A 16,457-nucleotide genomic window follows, 5' to 3' on the forward strand; every position below is an offset into this window, starting at 1 on the left:
AGCAGTGTGTTGGAGGAATAATACTTTATTAATTTGCAGATAGATTTTATATATATAAACATATATATCAAATATTGACTTCATACATACATAAATAGAGATACATAAACATACAAATATCCTCACATGAACAACTTTTCCCAGTGAGTCGGACACTGATGGTTTGAATCAGGGACATTTAAAATATCTCCTCGTCTAAACTAATCACTCATTTTAGAAACTTCATCAGTTTTAGTGATTTAAAAATCTACTGTTTTCTTTTCAAAATATACAATAATAATTATAAGAAAATGATTTTTAAATTAATCAGGCCATATGTACAGAGATTCCGTACAGGTGAATTTCCCCACTGCGGGATCAATAAAGTTCATCTTATCTTATTCCTCAGCTGGTTAGTGGAGTTAAAGGTGCAGAATCAAAAAGGTATTTAAAGACATAAAATAAAGTAATTTGATCAGGAGAAGACGGGCAACAGAGTGGATTCAGTCACTTCAACACTTATTTACCTCCTTCATTTTTCACTGAAAACTGAATGATGCGGCTGTCCCCAGAAGGACAAGGGGGGGGACATGTGTGCAGATGTTAGCACCTGGACCCCAATACTTGTGTTCGCAGTTTTAGTTATCCGTTTTACCTTTTCCTTGAAAACACAAATTAATTATTTCACGAACACCTTCTCGTGATAGTTGACCGTTCGTGAACTGGGTGTCAGTGCTTTATATCTGTGGTCGTGAAGCTTGGTGAGCTTCACACTGTGCTAAGTGTTTCAAACAGACAGTTTATTCCTCATTTCATTCAGCCTGTGTGGTTTTTTTTAGCTCAGATGCTGAACACTTGACAGTATAAAGTGTACACAGTGTACACTTTCAAATGGGATGCTTCGTTTATTTTTACTACCAGCTTAGTTTAAGTTTGAATGCATCAGAGATAAATTAATCTTTGCGTTCGACTGAAACATCTGCAGTTCATATCGGAACGTAACTACTTCTATATCTCCAGCTAAACTTGAGATTTTTGCTCAGGAATGCATCCTCTCTTCCTACATAAGTCGGAGTTTATCCTTCATGTCGTAGCTTATTACTCAGACTCCACCTCCCATAAGGAGGGAGGGACAAGGAGACGCTGCTTGGCATGCAGCCCCAGATTTCTCCTGTTATCTCCAGCTTGGCCTTGAGTCCCTTGAGTGAGTTGACTTGTCGGAGAAGCTGCCGCTGTCAGTCCGCTTGTGGCCTTTAGGGGGAACCAGCGAGTCGTAGAGTGGAGAGCGAGGAGGAGCCCTGATGCTCTGAGACCTTGTTGGGGGGGAGGATGAGGACGGCTTGTGGAGATCTGAGGATCTGGCGGCGGCAGAGACTCTCAGTGAGCCTGTTCGGGTCAAAGGCGAAGAGGTGCCAGGAGGGGCGATGGAGGAGGAGGTGGTCTTGGTAGAGGGTTTAGTGGAGGAGTCTGAGACACGGCGGGATGAATGGGGAGGAGCAGGAGGACCGAGCGTGGTGTGGGTTCGTCTGAAAGACGAGGAGGCAGTGTTTCGCGCAAAACTTGGAAGCGATGAAGACGGGGTAGTAGCCTTGTGCAAAGGAGTTGCGGGGGCACTGATACTGCCTCCACCTCCTCCACCTCCTCCTTGGGCGAGCGCCCGCAGTGTGGAGCGACACATCTTCTCCTCCGGCTGCATTTTGGGTTTTGCTGGAAGCTTTCGAATGGACGGCTTCTTTTGCAAGTGGTGGCTCTGCTCTCGGACAGATCCCTGAGTACCTGAAACCTTCTGGTCTTTTGAATCCTTGTGATCCGGTATCTTGTTGATGCTGGAGCGTCGAGATGAAGGAGCAGTCGAGGGCCTCTCTCCTCGTCGCAGGGAGGTGCTGTTTAGGCTGGAGACAGTCGGACTGGCAGGTGGTGCAGCGCTGGCGGAACCCCGGTGGTTGCCAGGGGGCTTCTCAGGATGTTTGCCCAGAGAGGAAGCACTTCGGCTGGTTCTGGAGATGGGCACAACCCGCCTCATGCTGTGGTTCTCAGAGTTGGTGAGGGTGCGGACAGGCTTGGATTTGATGGTGCTGAGGACGGTGTTTGGTGTTGCAGGTTTCATCCCAGCGGGTCGAGATTTAGAGGTACGGAGGCTCTTGGTGGATGGTTTGGACGATGTTACCGGCTCTGCCTTTCCATTCGGCAAAGAAGCTGAAGGAGCTGTGTTTTCATTGGTTGTGCGACAGGTAGCAGTGCTGTTTTTGCTCCTGTCATCTGGTGATTGTTTTGTTTCCACATCTCTCTTCTCATTGGTGGAGCCCACCGTTTCTTCCTTTTGACTGGCTGTTGCTTTAGCTTCCTCAGAGGCACCTGCGGCGAGAGCAGGCCCTTTATTGTCTGATGCAGGTTCTGCTGGGCGCCACCTTGAGGAGGAGACAGGATGTGATGGGTTGTCACAGCGGGACACAGGCACCGGTTGGCTGCTGATGGGCACAGGCACTGGTTTCTTACTGGCTGGCTGAGGTTCTGAAGGCGTGTGATTGGCTGGGGCAGAGGAAGCATGCTGGCATCCTCCCTGATTGTCACTTCTGCAATGATTATTTTCAGTTTGTGCTTGTGTGTTGTCAGAGTGTGTGAGCTCGCCGGCTGCCTCACACACACCAGTCACACACCAAACAATCACCTTGTCCTCTCGTCCCTCCTCTTCTTCTCTTTGTGACGAGGAAGAGCTTGTTTCAGAGACTTGAACAACTGTTGTTTTTGCAATCCTAATAGGGGATTTGTTCTGCACCTTCTGGACTTGAGATTTGTCCACCTCTTCTTCTTCCAAATCTGTGATTAGCATATCATCCTGGTGATATCCTCGGGAGCGACCGGTGCAAGGCCCTTCTCTGTGACTGCTCGGGTTGGTGACCTGATCAAACACCTTCAGTTCAGGCACCAGAGTGCATTTTTCTACAACTACAGACATTTTGCCTGTCACATCAGAACTGGGTTCGCTTTTCATACTAGCTGCTTCCCCTCTCAAACCAGTTTCAGAAAGCTTTGCCTGCCTGTTAAAACCCAGGCCAAATCGATGGTTGCCATTGTTGCTGTGGTCGGATTGCTGGTTTGCATCAGAGGTAGGTTTGACGGTCACTTTATTAGTGGGACTGTTTATATTTAATCGAGGCTGAGTAGCATCACAGCTGAGGTAAGTGGCGGTTGCATGGTTTGTGTTTTGTGCACTCAAAGAGGTCTTGGGAGATGAGGAGAGGGTTTGCAGGGACATCTGGCCCACTTGAGGCTGCTGGTTTTGGGAGAAGCTGCTTTTGCTGACCCTTGGACTTTGTGGTCGAGACTGAGGGGAGAGTACTGAACTTCCAGGTTCAGGTGAGGCTGGTGGAAAAACTGTCCTTGTCTCTCCCATTCCTCGCTGCTGGGCGACTTTGTGGTCGGGAGTCGGCATCCCCAAAAGTGTACTCAGTTCACGTTCAGCAGCAACAGACGGCGAGCTGGACGGAGAGTTTCGGGAGCGTCGTAAGCTCCCATAGCGTCCCGAAGGACTGGGCGAGCGGGCTTGAGACTTGGGGCTCAGGAGCTCCACCAGCAGCCCGGCCTCGCTGTGTTGTGCCAAAACAGCTGCCATGTCCGTCTCGCTGCTGCAACGCAATCCAAATGCTCCACCCACCTGCAACCAAATCAAACCATCATAATTTCTTGTGTGTATTTGTGTTTCAGTATTCAGTTGTATGCAAGATCAGATCAGACCTGAATTCCTTTATTTATCCCTGAGGGGAAATTCTTCTTTCTTACAGACATTGCAATTTTCCCGACCAAGAAAATGAAAAAGTTATGAACAAAACAATAAAAGCGGTAGGCGTCCTACCTGCTCAGCCCCAGCCCACGAGTGCCTCTTCTGCTCGTCCAGCTCCTGAATCCGCCGCTGACGTGCTGCCTCCTTCGCCTCCCTCTCCATGTTCTCCTTTAGAGAGAAAGGAAAGACAAGAGTTCACTGATATCATTTCCCTTCAAACATCATTTCTCTGCTTAAGTGCTATCCCTCTCTGTGAACACCAGGGGGCAGCAGAGGTCAGTGTGAAGCGAGCCCAGCAGAAGGGACGGCCAGCTGAGTTACCTTGGCGGCAGCAGTGAGCCTGGAGCAGAAGGTGTGGAAGATACTGAAGCAGTCGTCCAGCCTGAACGTGTCTCTGTCCTCGCAGAAGAAGTCGATCAGCTCGCTGCCTTCCTTCTTCAGCTGCTGCCGGCTGCTGCGCAGCGAGCACAGAGACGAGGTGGCGGACTGAGACAAAAAGTGAGGACACGGAAACAAGCTGGGTTCAGACTGTATGATATTTTGTTGATGTTTTGTCTGTTCAGATGGTCGCTGCGTCACATACATACATACATGTTTTCAATGCAGTATATTTACTTGTAACAGGGTATTTTTACAGTGTGGTATTACTACTTTAACTTCATTAAAATATCTGAACACTTACCTGCAGGAAGTTGTCCAGCTGCTGCAGCAGCTCCGTGTCTCTTTGGATGTTCTCCTCTACTGAGCGCGTGCGGGACATCAGCCACTGCAGCTCGCCGTCCAGCGTTTCCAAGGAGATCCTACACAAAAAGAAGACACGGCGGTTTTCTTCTCTTTTATCTGAATGTAGTATGAAAACAACCACACAACAGTTTAATGATGTGAACTTGATGTCTGACCTGGCTGCATGCTGGACGTGACTCAACTTCACAGGAAACTCCAGCAGCTTGTCATCTTTTTTCTGGGCTTCCTGAAGAGAAAAAGAAGAATTTGTCCCTTTTTCTTTTTAACCGTTATTCAGTGTTAATTTTTTAATTTCACAGACACACACACACACACACACACTGACCAGAGCGACAAAGTGCAGCAGATTCATGCCCGGTTTGTTGGCTTTGGTGTCGGCCAGAGAGAGAAGAGACGACAGCTTGAAACCCACCGCGTTTCCTGCATAACCTCCCTAAACACAACACGGTAACAGCACAGTTATGAGTTATGAGTTACTGTTCATAAACTATTTAAACTACGCTGAGCTCCAGCAGCAGTATGATGCTGTTTTCACATTACTACATCACTACAGAGAAGAGTAGTGGACCCAGCTGGACCCAGTTGGACCCAGTTAGACCCAGCTGGCCCCAGCTGCGATGCTGGCACACGGAGTGGAAGCCGAGGCTGCAGCCCCCCGTAGCCTCCCTATCTGCTCCTCGTCTAATTGTTCATTAATGCAGTTGTTCTGACTCACGGCGTTGAGGATGTTCCCGGCCTGCAGCACCAGGTGGAGAACAGCATGCAGCTCCTCACAGCACATTAACTCTGCAGGAGAAGGAAGAATTCATTTGCACGACGGGAAACACAAAGCGATCAAACAAAAGAAAGTGAGGATGAAACAAACGAATAAAGTGGAAAACATCTACACACACACACTGAAAAAGATTAGCTTATGGTGCTAAAATCCCTGTGTGCAGCACGGTGTGTGTGTGTGTGTGTCACCACAGTCAGTGTGTTATTTAACAGGTTCACACACACTCTGATAAAAATAGTCCAGGTGTTAATTTGTGCAGCATGAGAGGGTGAGACTGTTGTCTCGCTTTGCACGTGCAGCATTTCATTTGTTCTTTTTAAAGGATGAATCTGGTGTTAATTCTGACTGTCAACAAATCCTGTGAAGACATGAAAACCAACTTCATCCACAGGTTGAGCCACACATGTTTTCGCCAGCTAAAATGTACGCACACACTGGGCATGACTTTATTGTTCAACGTAGTAAAACAACTCGACAGATGTGGTCGATGTGTTCGAACAAAAGATAAGAAGAAATAGAAACTTTCATGCTTGTGGCTATCAGAGTAAAGGTTTCAGAGTTACGAGGTGCACATGAATGCACCATGAATTTCCTCTTGTAAGAAAAATGCATTAAATTGAATTCAGAATGGATAAAAATGGATAATGTCAGTCTCAACGCAGTTATGGACGCTTACTTCAGCAACTGTGGAGTAGGAAAAATGAGTTCGCTTCTGGGAAAACTGGAAGGAAAGAGCGTGTTTGTTGGGGACTATTTTCAGCGGCGGATTAATCCACATCTGGTGCAGGAGTGGGACACACAGATGGGAAAACGGCGGCTCAGTGCAGGAATGCGTGAGCTGATGTCGTTACCTTTGGCGGCCGTGCGAAGGATCTTAATGTCTCGTTTCATGGCCTCGCACGCCACAGGAAACTCCTCTTTCAGCAGCATCGCCTCAATGCGGACCGAGTAACTAGACAGGAAATAAATCAGTAACCACACATTTTATACGACTGCAGGACGGGGTGGAGGATAAAGAAAAGCCATTTTATTGCTAATTATTGTCTCTCATGTTTTTATCTCCCTCCAGTGTAACTGTCATGTATCAAACCATAAATAAATAATAATGATAATAATCCCACCCAACAACAATGACGGCAAATCAAAGTCCACGTTAGTGACTGATGTGTGACCTCTCACCTGGGGAGCTGGATCAGCAGGTACACGAAGGAATCGGCCAATGAGAGCTTAGAGACGTCGCCTTGGTACGACTTCAGTTTCCTCACCTTCAGGAGAGGAAACAAACGAGGAAGAAAAAATCATTAAGACGAAGTTAGAGTGTGTGTGTGTGTGTGTGTGTGTGTGTGTGTGCGTGTGTATCACCTCCTCAGCCTCTGGCAGCAGCTTCAGCAGCTCTCTCAGAGGCTCCGCCCCATAAGGCTCACTGTTGCCATGGTGAATATCGTCTACTATTGCCTGATTAGACCTGGAGGAGGAAAAGGTTTTACATGCACATCACAGCAATTGATTAATCAATCACGGTGCTAAATTGACGAGTTAAATATTGACTGTCGATTGATCGATGTTAAGTCATTTCTGAAGCAAAAATGGCTGCTGGTCAGACCAAATCAAACATCAGTGGACTCTGGGAAACTTGTGACGAGTATTTTCACCCTTTCATACACCAAAGGAGTAACTGATTAAGTCCCGTGCTGACGACAGGGCGTTCAGGTGTCGCCCTCTCAGGATGAGCCCGCCGAGCGATCCAGCACCCCCTTCCTCTAATGACTCGGACTCAGTCACGACATGAGCGTGCCAGCATCGCCACACGTGTTTACCCATAACACCCCCGGGATGAGGGCGAGGACTCGTATCACGCCACAGACACACACACACCAACACCCCTCGGTATGCTGTTACCCTGAGTCGCCAAGGACTGAACACGGACGCCCGTGTTTATTGTAGACTGAAATATTTGCTAGAAAAAATATTTTGCTTTCACATTACTACATCACTAGTATTACTGGTAGAGGATGTAGTATTACTACATCCTCTCTCCCAGCAGAGGAGAGAGGAGTCACAGAAACTAACTTTACCTCTTGAACTGTTTGAGGAAAATCGCAATGTTCATCCCTCGCTTTGAGTCTAGGATGGAGACCTGGTGGAGAGAGAGACAGACAGACAGACAGACAGAGAGAGAGACAGACAGACAGACAGACAGACAGAGAGAGAGAGACAGACAGACAGACAGAGACAGGCAGACAGACAGACAGGGAGGTGAGCAGGTGTCACTTTGAGGTCAAAGCCCAGGTGGAAAGTCTCCACACACACATTCAACAAACAGCAGCACACGCCACAATGCATCACATGCATCACACACACACACACACACACACACACACACACACACACACACACACACACCCACCTCTTCTTTGCTCTCTCTGAACGAGCTCCTGATTTTCCCTCCCCTGGCGGGCGGCGACTTGGCGTGTGACTGACTGTCGTTCTGACCAAACAGTTCCTCGATGGTCCGGGCGTCGATCTGGTACTGCTGCTGCACTTGGCCCTGAGTCCACAGGTTGGCCCGCCCCTTCACCTGTGACACACACACACACACACACACACACATGAATACAGAGCTTTAAAACGATGACACTGTGGCTGCTGTGATGTCGAGCTGCGACTCTACCTGATCCTCTGGTATCGTCTTCCAAAAGAAACTCCTCACCCTCTTCGTCTTCCTCAGGCCTCCTACAGGGTCTCCTAACCCTGGGAGCAGGGGTGGCATGGGGGGAGGAGGGGGAGGAGAAAGAAGAGGCGGCAGAGGAGGAGGAGGAGGAGGAGGAGGCGGTGGTCTTGCCCGGTTGCCTTCCATATCAGAAAATCCTGTTGGCACGGCGACAGCCACGCCCTCCTCCATTAGGGAGAAACCCTCCCTCTCATTGGCCGGGGAGACGCTGCCCATCACATGCATCCCCGCGGCCGTGTTTGGTGGCGGACAGGTCGGTCACCGAGCCGACGGGCGACCATGGCGAGGGCTGTGGTGATGGTGATGAAGATGGGTCATCGCTGCAGGAACATCGGAGGTCGTCGAAGGGTCAGAACCAGAGGCCAGAAGATTAAAGTTCTGGAGAGAGAAAAAATAAAAACTAAATGAGAAAAACTTTAAAGGAGCAGTCTGTCAAAATACACCTCTGTCACCCTCCACTCAGGAGGCGGAGCTGCGACTGCACGCGACATGCAGAGAGATGGACGACTCGGAAAAATCCCGCTGGCACGCGACCGTGCTGCACTCACGCTCACGCTCGTCGGTTTTGTTCACAGCGACTCAGGTGTGTGTGTTAACGTGTGTGTTTTGCTGTTGACTCTTGTCTCCACTGAAACCTGATGTGTTTGTTTTAGATCAAACAGCTCCAGCCTGAGGTTTCATCATCGTCGTCCTCCTGCACTCACACCTTCTCCTCAAACACCATGAGTCACCACAGAATGTGAAACCACCTGCAGGTGGACGACGCCCCCCGGTGGCTGGCTGCAGTACAGCTCATAAACTCCTCCCCCTCCATGTTAGCAGATGGGATACGAACCAAACTAATACGTCTTTTTAAATAAGATGGTTTCTGTCATTTTAGGCAGTTCTCATCAAGCTGATGTTTGCTCAAGTGTTCACTTTCCTGACATTAATGATGTCAGAAATAATTGCTGCTGTCTCTTACTCACAATGATAAGAACATTTACAATCATGTTTACTCAGCTGTGCACAGACTTGAACCAATAAGTCCACATATGGCTCACATCACATTAGGACTAAATTTCTGCACTGCTTAATTATTTAACACACACACACGCACACAGGGTGAGTCCCCTGTGTGAAGCTCTGGATACATGTCGACAAAGATACACACTTTCTGCTGATGAATTAAAGATGAATGTGTGTGTGTGTGTGTGTAAGAGTGTTGCATAACTTAATCTCACATCTCTGTTTGATCATCTGATTTCTCCAGTCAAACTTCTAACTTAATCATGCTAACAACTGTTCACTGCAGCACATTCCAACACACACACCTCCTCTGTGTGTGTGTGTGTGCGTGTGTGTGTGTGTGTGTAGTGGTAGGTTGTTGCTGTAGTACATTTTGGTCCTGACCTGATTACTGCTGATCTTGTGTAAAAGAAAAAAAAGCTATCCAAATTCTATTAAAAAATGTAGTAAATTTATTATTTTAATTTTTTTTTTTAAGTAACTACTTCTTGCTCTAGTTTTAGTTTATAACTACTCTTCTGTGATTCCCTTAAATAAATAAAACTTGGAGACTGTTTTTTTAAATGTCATGTTGATAATTCTGAAAACATCTGAACTTTTTGAGTTTTGAATTTTAAATTAATGGAATTTGTTATGGAGTTTGGCACATCATTCTCTCCCATGTAGAGAGAAAGCAAGAGAGGACTGTGTGTGTGTGTGTGTTTCAAATGCCAGGGAGTGGGGCTGCCATGCGCTACCGTGGCAACCAGTCAGAGTGCCACTGATCGCCGTGGTAACAGACGGGGCTACTAACAATGACAGTTTGTTTACTTGGCAGACAACAAAATCGGGGTCACAGTATGTGTGTGTGTGTGTGTGTGTGTGTGTGTGTGTGTGTTTATGTGTCTGTGTGTGTGGGTCAGATTATTAATATTAAACACAATAATCACTTCCTGCCGAATGCTTCCTGTCTGCTTTGATTTCCCCTCATTTCTCTCGCTCAGTGTTGTTTCCTCTCTCGTCCTCACAGGCTCCTCATAAACAAAAGGTTCAGATGACTCACCCCCTCACTCTGAGGGGCACTGAAACTCTAAAGACCGTGTCATCACTGACATCATCCAATCACACCACTCGGAATGTAAAAATAGACCAATAGGCCAAACTGCTGACCCGGTTCACACCAAGGATTCTGATTGGTTAACGAGGTTGTGGCTTAATGGAGAGCCAGAGTGTGAGCTGATGAGCAAATCTAGTTTGAAAACTTTGTTATCACTACTGCTGTAAGGGGTACTAATACCATTTTGTTTTATTGTACTTTATACTTTAGCACCACATCTTTGGTTTCGCACAGGCACAGAAACCAAAACAGAAGTCACTTTTCACACCCAGGTCACACCTTTCACACCTTCAGGTGCCGTGGTGACGAAGGCTGGCGGGCGTGAGCTCAAACGCTGTGCTGCTGAAACAAACCGAGTGCTGCACGCCCGTCCCGTGGCTCAGCTGCTCTGGGCCGACCCAGTTTAGGGCGCCGCCGCACCTCCAGCTCCCGCCTTCGCCGCAGCATTTCCCACAGCGTCGGCCCTGACCTCGATACCTAACGCTGACAGAGGGGGACCTCGGCTCTGCGCTGAGACCAAGTGACAGCCCGTGAAAGACAAAGCAGAGCGAATGAGTAACCGACAGTGACGGTGCATGAAAAACCTCTGATCCACCATGACAAACCCCGCCGCCTCCTCCTCCTCGTCACGTTTTGTCCTCCTCTGATGATTATCCTGACAAACTGGCTGCTCCACACACACAGCAGACATCCAGCGTGAACCGTCAGCTGTGAGCGCCCGCCGCGGAGGAGCAATTAGAGAACAGTCTGTTCGTGGTTAATAAGCCCCGAGCTGGTTGGACAGGATTTGCGTGTACATTAATTCAGACGGCATGTCCTCAACGCGGCTTCAGCCAGACGTGCAGGTGAACGTTTGCTTCTCTGCTTCAGGTGGGGGGAGGAGCTAACGATTATCTTCATTAATCGATTGGCTGATTGATCCAGGAAATGATGAAAAACACCAAGGAGACTAATAAACCACAGTCCAGCCAAAACCTTCACCTGGATACCGACATGAACAAGATTAAAGTACATTCGCTAAAGTACTGCAGTACTGTTTGTAACGTCTAAGTGAGAGGACCTTGCTGGCGTTAGGGAGCCCGACTGGGAAGCCAACGTGGCTTCATGAACCATTAAACCATGTAAGTCATGAGGAAGGCGAGTCCCGACAACATACACAATACACATCAACACACAATACACATCAACACACACACACGCACACACACAAAGTCACTGCAAACCTGTTAGAGAAATAATGCACTGACAAATATTTACACTACAAACGCATTTGACCTCTCCTACTCTGACACACACACACACACACACACACACACACACAGGACTAAAGATGACTAACACTCTGCAGTGACTCACGTCAGGTGATAAGCCCTGATTACCTGAGACGATCATCTGGATGCTAACAGTTTGCTCCTGAAAGACGCAAAATTTCAGACCCGCCAGAAATCCAGTCAACCGTCAGACAACCAGACTCTTCATTGTTCAGGTCACAGAGTCTCACAGCTGATCCCAACACAAGTTCGGTTAAAGCAGCCGATACACTATGTAGACAGAAGTATTGGGACAGCTGCCCATCACACCAACAGGGACTTTAATGACGTCTCATTGTAAACACACAGACAGCTTTGCAGCTCTAACAGCTTCCACTCTTCTGTGAAGGCTTTCCACAACATGTTGGAGTGTTTCTGTGGGAATTTGTGCCCATTCATGCAGTAGAGCATTTGTGAGGTCACACACTGATGTTGGACCAAAAGGCCTGGCTCACAATCTCCGTTCCAGTTCATCCCAAAGGTGTTGGATGGGGTTGAGGTCAGGGCTCTGTGTGGGCCAGTCAAGTTCTTCCACGCCAAACTCATCCAACCATGTCTTTATGGAGCTTTGCTTTGTGCACTGGGCCACAGTCATGCTGGAATAGAAAAGGGCCTTCAACAAACTGTTGCCACAAAGTTGGAAGCATAGCATTGTCCAAAATGTCTTGGTGTGCTGAAGCATAAAGATTTCCCTTCACTGGAAGTCAGGGGTCGAGCCCAAACCCAGAGGAACAGCCCTATGAGGAGGGGTGTCTGGATACTTTTGTCTATGCAGTGTATTTTAATATGCATCAGTGTGAAAGGTGTGATGATCAGCTCGACTTCATGGAGCTTTATGGGGACTTTCGGCTCCACAGTGTTCCTGTGTTGGTTCAGGTGTTCTGCTCTCAGTTGCTTTCAGAGAAACAGAAAACTCCAAGAACCCTTTAAAGGACCTGAGCAGCCAACAGCAGACGGACACACTGACAGACCAGCTGGTGGACAGACTGGAGCATTTAGCTGCTGAGGAGGCAGACTTTCCCCTCAGGAGACTGAAAGCAGAGCTAACAGGGAGGGAATACTGGACCTCCCGCCATTCTGCCTGGAAAATGACTGAAACAAAAATTCAATTATTAAAATAATTGACTTTGTGTTTTGCAGCTGCCTGTCACCTGCAGGGGTTTCCAGGCGACTCCACAGGTGTGTCTCGCACTTTGCATGAAGTGGTGTTAATGTAAGCACCTCGCACTCGATTTAAAAAGAGACCAGAAATCAGACCAGATCATCTGGCGGACTTTAACAAGACCTCGATGGATAAAGCAGTGAGTGGACGAAGACATCGTCCAGTCTTGAAAACATGAAGGTTGACAGGGTTCGTACCTGCAGCAAAGAGGCTGAAACACACACAACCACCAGCACCACCATCAGCTAACTGCTGACAGCTCCGTCAGTCGAACAGCCTCCGCAGTGACTCAACGGAAAAACACTCGGGGTTTTTAATATGAAACTCGAGATCCAAAACGGTGAGACGGGACAAAATAAGTGGTGGTTTGAGACGCTCAGACCCTCGTGTCTAATCCGCGGTGGTTGGGTTCAGATAGTTCCCATGCAGTCTGTGGACGGAGCGCAGCAGAGATCCTCCGTCACGGTCACGTCGGACCACTTCCTGCCAAGTTCGAGTCTCTGCAGGTGATGAAATTGCTCCTGTGGTCACTCTCAGCTGTGAACAGCCAGCACTGCAGCATCTCCTCCACCTCGCCAGCACAGGAAAGTCTGAAGAGGAAGCTGCAGTGGACGGAGACGCGGCGGAGTCACAGCAGGCTTTCCGTTCGCAGATCAGCTCCCACACTTTGTCCAGCAGTGACAGGTCTCGGGTTGAGGATCACAGCAGCAGGCCAGCAGGCCGCGCTGTCGGATGGGACACGTGAGGTCCGGAGGACGAGGGTTTACATCGCACGCGAGTCCAGAAACCCTCCAGAGACACCAAACACCCAAATAACCAGTAAACATCCAAGACCACAGACAAGAATCCACCCTGAAATCAAATAACTCACTCAGGAGTTGTTTAGAAATTATTTCCTGAAAGCAAAATTTGGAAAACTATCCAGAAAGCAGACTGAACACCAACAGTAACCCTGGAAACCTGCGTAAAACTCCCTGAGGAGGAGGAGGAGGAGGAGGAGGAGGCCTCTGTCTTATTGACCAGACAAACAACAGTAAACACGTGTGTGTGCGTGTTGTGATGGTGATGGATGCTAAGCGAGGACCCCCCACATCCATGTGGCTCAGAAAAACATCCAAACTGATTCTTTTAGTTTGAGTTCAGTTGTGCCAAAAGTGTTGAAAAGTAGAAAAGTCCTCCTTAAGTCTTTTGATCTGATGATGAAGGAGGTGAGCGAGGTGAAGTTTACTGCCGGGTTTTCCCCTGGCGGAGGGTCAAGCTCGTCTCCACGGTTACCACGGCGACAGAACAAGAAAGACAGACAGGCGGAGGCAGCGTCCTGCATCTAAAATGTCACCCCGCGGTATCTTCGCCGGAGCTGCAGGCGGGTCAGGGGGTCAGACGGCACGCTCGACCCGCCCAGGGAGCACCGGGGCCGGGCCACAGCCTGCAGGGAGGCCCGGGGAGGAATCAGCCGTTTGTCTGCACACACACACACACACACACACACACACACACACACACACACTGCATCCAAGCGTGGATGAATCTGTTGACTCAAAGAAACTGGTGAGAGTTTTCTACGATTGCAGTAAAACAAGTCAAATAAAGGCTCCCAAATAAGAGCAGGAAGCTGAGGAACGACAGGAAGGAAGTGCAGCAGCGCGTGAATTAACAGCCGAACCACGAAGCGGCGAACGGTTTTCGTTCAGCAGCCGAAACGGTTGCAGGTCAGGTGAGAGTCGTGCTTTGGGGGTCGGTTCAGCAATTCAAACCTCTGATCTCAGCTTTGTGTCACACGCATCACAAGACGCGCGACTTCAGTTAACATGCCAGGCGTCAGCGTTCCCGCCTTCTGCACACGAGGACGAGGAGATGCTCGGTAAGTGAGGTTTAATTCTCAGTTACACACACGCACGAGTGGTTAAAGTATTGACGTGTTAAGCTGCAGGATCATTCATGGTTCTCTCCCAGGTTTGAGTGTGTAATTATGTGAGAGAAACTGGCATCGGCGTCTGGTTTTTCCACTTGCACACGAACGCTGAATGACTGCTATGAAAGCAGCTCACTGAGCTCTGCAGTGAAGAAGCAGCTTGATGGGGTTCACTTGTGCCAAATTCACCAGAAGATTCACCAGAAGATTCACGAAAGGTCAGAGGTTTCACAAAGCTGTACGTATGTGCCATTACAAGATTAAATTCACTGATTTCTGAATGGAGTCTGGTGAGACGGTTTGGTCCTCGCAAACAGGACAAGAAAGAAGAGAGACACTTGGGCTTAACGGACAAATTGTAAACAAAGAGGTTGCAGGTCTGATCCTGCAGCAGCTGATGTGCCCTTCTGAAGTGCCCTTGAGCAACACACACCGTGACAGCAGCCGTAGGTTGATTCAGTCTGAGGTCAGTTAAAGAGCGGTGCGGAAAATGAAATGAAACATTATGTAATCACCGTGTTTTCATGATTCCCTCAATGACAGCGAGGAGGTTCGCTCTGCGACCTGCATGCAGGTGAGTCTGAGTTGTATGTTGACACACAACATGTGACTTTTTACACCCCGAGGCCCGAAAAACTGCTAAATATGAATGTAGAAAAAGATCATTTTGTCTCTGAGCTGTGGTGTGTGACTGACTGTGATGAGCATCCAGCAGCAGCCATAAAAGCCCCAGAACAACAAGCAGTTCTGATGACTGAAATATTTCAGCGTTAACACGTGACTTTTACTTCCAACAGAGTACTTCTACACTCTGAGTACTTCTTGCACCTCTGATTACAGTGAAGTACCAGTAAGGAACACAAAAATGTCACTACTGATATCCAACAAAGCACTAAAACGAGACCTTGTGAGTACACCGTGAGTACACTACTGCATTACAGCACAGAGCCGGTGAATACCACAGAAAAACTACAATATTCAATCTGTGAATACTACATTAGTACTACAGCAAAAATGCAGGACATGAAGTGTGAGACGTGTGTTAAGAGGATTATAAAGAACCATAAAGTCAAACTGCAAGTCACTGTTAGAACAAAACCATCAGCACAGTGCAAATAAACCTGAAGACAAACTGAAGGTCTTAGCACCACAAAGTCACTGCAGGAATATCACAGGACACAAGTACCACAAACGCAAATACTATGAATACTGTAAGAATACCACAGGAAAGTGAAAAAACATAGCAGTATCACAGCTCTATAAAGGATCACTTCATTATATTTATTTAGTCTGTTGATACTGAACACCACGGAGCCAAAATAAATTAACTCACCGTTCAGTTAAACACATCAAAAACAAGCTGGAGGAACATTCTGGAAATACTAACGCATTGCCACAAGAGATAAAATTATCTTAAAGTGCCATTAGACCAGTAAAAACTCACTATGATGAACCACCGAGAAACCGACAAGCACAAACAAACCAATAAAGAAACATCACAGCAACAATACACGGACACACACACACACACACACACACACCGCCGAAATACCGCCGAGACTGGACTCCACCACATAAATGAGTACAGGAGCCTTACAGAGGCTGGCTGGAGGAGCGCTTCAAGACTATGTGGAAATTTGAATGTGATCTGGGCGGTGTGAAGTGTCACCGTGTTTAACGGCTCGTTAGCCCGCAGAGGAGACTCCGATCAGCACCAACATGACCCGAATGTCACAGTGAAATCAACAGGGCTGAGAACCGAGCGAACTGCGAGCTTTAATTTCCATCTAAACTTACCGGAGAGAGCGGACTCGGCGGCGCGGATGCTCCTGCGCGAAACCTCCGTTCGAAAACCTCCAAGTTCACAGCAAAACACGAATTTACTGATCCTGTTTGACACCGGCTCGCATCCACGGGCAGCGCGCGCTGAGCGGTAGCCCGACACACTGGCGCGTTCGA

At 48.1% G+C, this 16,457-nt stretch overlaps 1 protein-coding gene across 1 annotated transcript; it reads right to left on the reverse strand.

The window, feature by feature from the left end:
* Positions 1-7: 7 nt before the first annotated feature.
* On the reverse strand, positions 8-16,448 carry LOC124054695 (FH2 domain-containing protein 1-like). The gene is made up of 14 exons (XM_046380994.1): positions 16,296-16,448; positions 7,951-8,388; positions 7,687-7,857; positions 7,355-7,416; positions 6,642-6,744; positions 6,459-6,544; positions 6,131-6,231; positions 5,220-5,290; positions 4,830-4,937; positions 4,660-4,730; positions 4,443-4,560; positions 4,082-4,246; positions 3,833-3,928; positions 8-3,634 (listed from the first exon to the last, which is right to left on the reverse strand). The coding sequence occupies exons 2-14, from the start codon at positions 8,233-8,235 to the stop codon at positions 1,154-1,156; spliced, it is 3,918 nt and encodes a 1,305-aa protein (XP_046236950.1). The 5' UTR covers positions 8,236-8,388; positions 16,296-16,448; the 3' UTR covers positions 8-1,153.
* Between the last annotated feature and the right edge of the window lie 9 nt (positions 16,449-16,457).

The sequence above is a fragment of the Scatophagus argus genome, chromosome 23 (assembly GCF_020382885.2).
Source record: "Scatophagus argus isolate fScaArg1 chromosome 23, fScaArg1.pri, whole genome shotgun sequence".
Classification (NCBI taxonomy): Eukaryota; Metazoa; Chordata; class Actinopteri; family Scatophagidae; genus Scatophagus; species Scatophagus argus.